Raw genomic sequence first — 2,746 nt, 5'->3', positions numbered from 1 at the left:
GTGGAGGCCCCATCCCTGGAAACATTCAAGGCCAGGTTGGATGGGGCTCTGAGCAACCTGATCTAGTTAGCGGTGTCCCTGCTCACTGCGGGGGGGGTTGGACCAGATGACCTCTGGGGGTCCCTTCCAACCCAAAACATTCTATGATAACGGTAACTGGTGTAACCAATAAGCATATTGATTTAGAGTGGCTGAAAAGCTGTTGTTCTTCTATGCTTTTCCTGTTAATTGTAGATCTCAAAAGTCAAAGGTGAGCTAATGCCCCAAATTATTGCTGCCATGGATGAAGACTCTAAAATTACTCGACTGATGGCTTGTCGTATTGTTGGTGTTTTTTTAAAAGTCTGTGGGGGGCAGTTTGATGAAGATAAATTTACCAAAATTTACACAGGTAAGTGTAAAAGTTTAATTTTTTTTTTTTTTTTTGATCTCCATGTTGAAGAATTACAGTTGCTTTTTTACCTGAAGTATCATAGTTAGCTTAGCTTTTAAGGATGAAAAGCATTGTGCTGGAGCAGTAGGCAGATTCACTGTGCAGCTTTAGGATTCACTGTGCAGGTTGTCCACCTTGCCTGCAGATTCATTGCAGCTGGTGGCAGTGAAAGCACTAACACAGACCAGGGAGTGACAAAGACTGCTGCGTGTCACTGTGGCATCTGGTTTTAATCCCATGTAAAGAGCAAAAAGCCTTTAAACAGCGTGAGGTGCAAGTAGGGGCAAATTTATGCAGACTCAGTTTCTCAGCCATTCTTATTTCACTCCCATACACATATTCTAATGCTATTTCTGTGTTCTCTTAGCTGGCATTTTAACTATTTGGGTAGTTCTCCCCTAGAGTAATTTTACAGATATTAAGGAAATGGAAAAAGTGAAGTGCTGCACAAAATCATACCATTAGCAGCATTTTTGTGTATGAGAGGCAATTTAATGTCGTGATCCTGCAGAGACTGAGATATGGTCTTTAAACTGATAAGTGAGGCTTAAAGTGCTTAAAGTGTATAAAGTACACATACACATATTAGAAAATCCAGGTGTTGGACACCTGAGTAGGTGGTGTTGAGTGTGACTCCAACAGCACTTGCTTCTTGCAAGCCCCTTCCGTGGTAGCTCTTTAAGTGGGGTGTTTCGCTTCATGGAGGTGGTGTATTGCAGACAAGTTCACGTCCTGTGGAAAGGCCCTGGCTCCCAGTCCAGCACAAGTGAGCGATGTTCCCAATGTTGTTGTGCATTAGACCACTAGATGGAACCTCACTCAATATTACGGTCTTTGCAAGGCTTGCCAGTATTTCATCTGCATTGCTTCCTAGTTTAGACTGTATGAAATAATGTTCTAACTATAGAGAAAGCAGAACAGTAATGCGTTACATAAATGGCAGTCACATTGTTCTTCTTGCTGTGGTTCAGAGTGCCAAGAGCAAACCATTTCATTGTGCCATAAATAGACCTGAATAGGTAGTGGGTTGGTTTTTTTCTGTTTTTAAAAAAAAAAAAAAAGTAGGAAGAAGAAAACCCTAATCTAGAGTTCTGTAATGTCAAATAGAGCTATTATCTGTAACGCTTCTTAGGATGATGTTTAAATGCTAAACAATGAATCAGGAGTACAGTCTATGCTGTGTTACAGGATTTATGTTCTCAGAGATATATACAAATAAATCAGACTTGCCCAAACTCAGCAGCTTGATGGCCGATACTCTTTTTCTTACATGGCACAGTAGAAATCTAACAACAAATACTTTTATTTTGGAGACACACATGATCTGACAATTGTCAAAGTATATCTTTGCATCTTGCATGTTCAAATAGTCTGCAATGCAGTCTTTCACTGAAACGGTAATATTTGATAGAAATACTGTGCTTTATAGGGCATAAAAATATTTAAACTCTGCACGCATAGTACCTTGTTAGAGTGCTAGAGAATGTTCAACTAATCTAAGCAATTTTGTACATTCCTTTTAACACTTTTGACAACCTAACAATCCAATAACAATGCACTGCGTGCTTTTAGGAGCAATACTCTACGAGTATTCGCAATGTTCAAAATGTCATAAATGCAACAGTGACTTCAGCGATGACAAAATACATTTGTGTTTTCAAATGCAAAAGCTAACTTTGCTGTTTGCAGCACTGTTGGGTTATGTATGTTCTCCTTTTCAGAAGTTTTGAAGCGTCTGGATGATGCTTCGTGTGATGTACGACTGGCAGCTGCTCACACCTTAACTAATTGGTTTAAGTGCTTAAAGGACAGCGATGTGAAATCTGCAATGGAAAGGCACATTGAGTTTCTGTACCAAGAACTGTTGATATATCTCGATGACCCAGATCAAAATACCCAAAATGCAGTCCTAGGTAAGACTTTCAGTCATACCTGTTTTTAACAATGCCTTTTAAATCATGTTTTCAAGTGTTACATGAACGTAGCACATACGACTAGAGGCTAATCCCAGCGGGCTGGAAGCTTTCCTTTGGGTTTCAGTGAGTATGAGCTCAGACCTTTTACCTGGACGCAGAATGTAACGTTTGATCTAGCATTCACCAGAGTGGAATATTGGTGTATCTGGTGTATCGGAAGATTTTATAGATGGTAGCTAGTGGAGTTCCCCAGGGCTCAGTACTCGGCCCAGTCTTGTTCAACTTGTTCATCAATGACCTGGGTGAGGGGACGGAGTGTACCATCAGCAAGTTTGCTGATGACACAAAACTGGGAGCAGTGGCTGATACACTGGAAGGCTGCACTGCCATTCAGCAG

General features: G+C 40.7%; 1 protein-coding gene across 1 annotated transcript in view; it reads left to right on the top strand.

Moving 5' to 3' along the window:
- The window catches only part of DNAAF5 (dynein axonemal assembly factor 5), a 33,270-nt gene that overhangs the window by 28,635 nt on the left and 1,889 nt on the right, over positions 1–2,746 (top strand). The window contains exons 12-13 of the mRNA XM_035897221.1: positions 235–391; positions 2,155–2,346. Of these exons, the coding sequence (XP_035753114.1) occupies positions 235–391; positions 2,155–2,346 (349 nt within the window). The remainder of the gene's footprint in view (positions 1–234; positions 392–2,154; positions 2,347–2,746) is intronic.

Source organism: Egretta garzetta, unplaced genomic scaffold (assembly GCF_000687185.1).
Source record: "Egretta garzetta isolate BGI_Z169 unplaced genomic scaffold, ASM68718v1 scaffold57, whole genome shotgun sequence".
Taxonomy (NCBI): domain Eukaryota; kingdom Metazoa; phylum Chordata; class Aves; order Pelecaniformes; family Ardeidae; genus Egretta; species Egretta garzetta.
The sequence above is the reverse complement of the archived record's forward strand: the minus strand, read 5'-3'. Positions and strand labels throughout refer to the sequence as shown.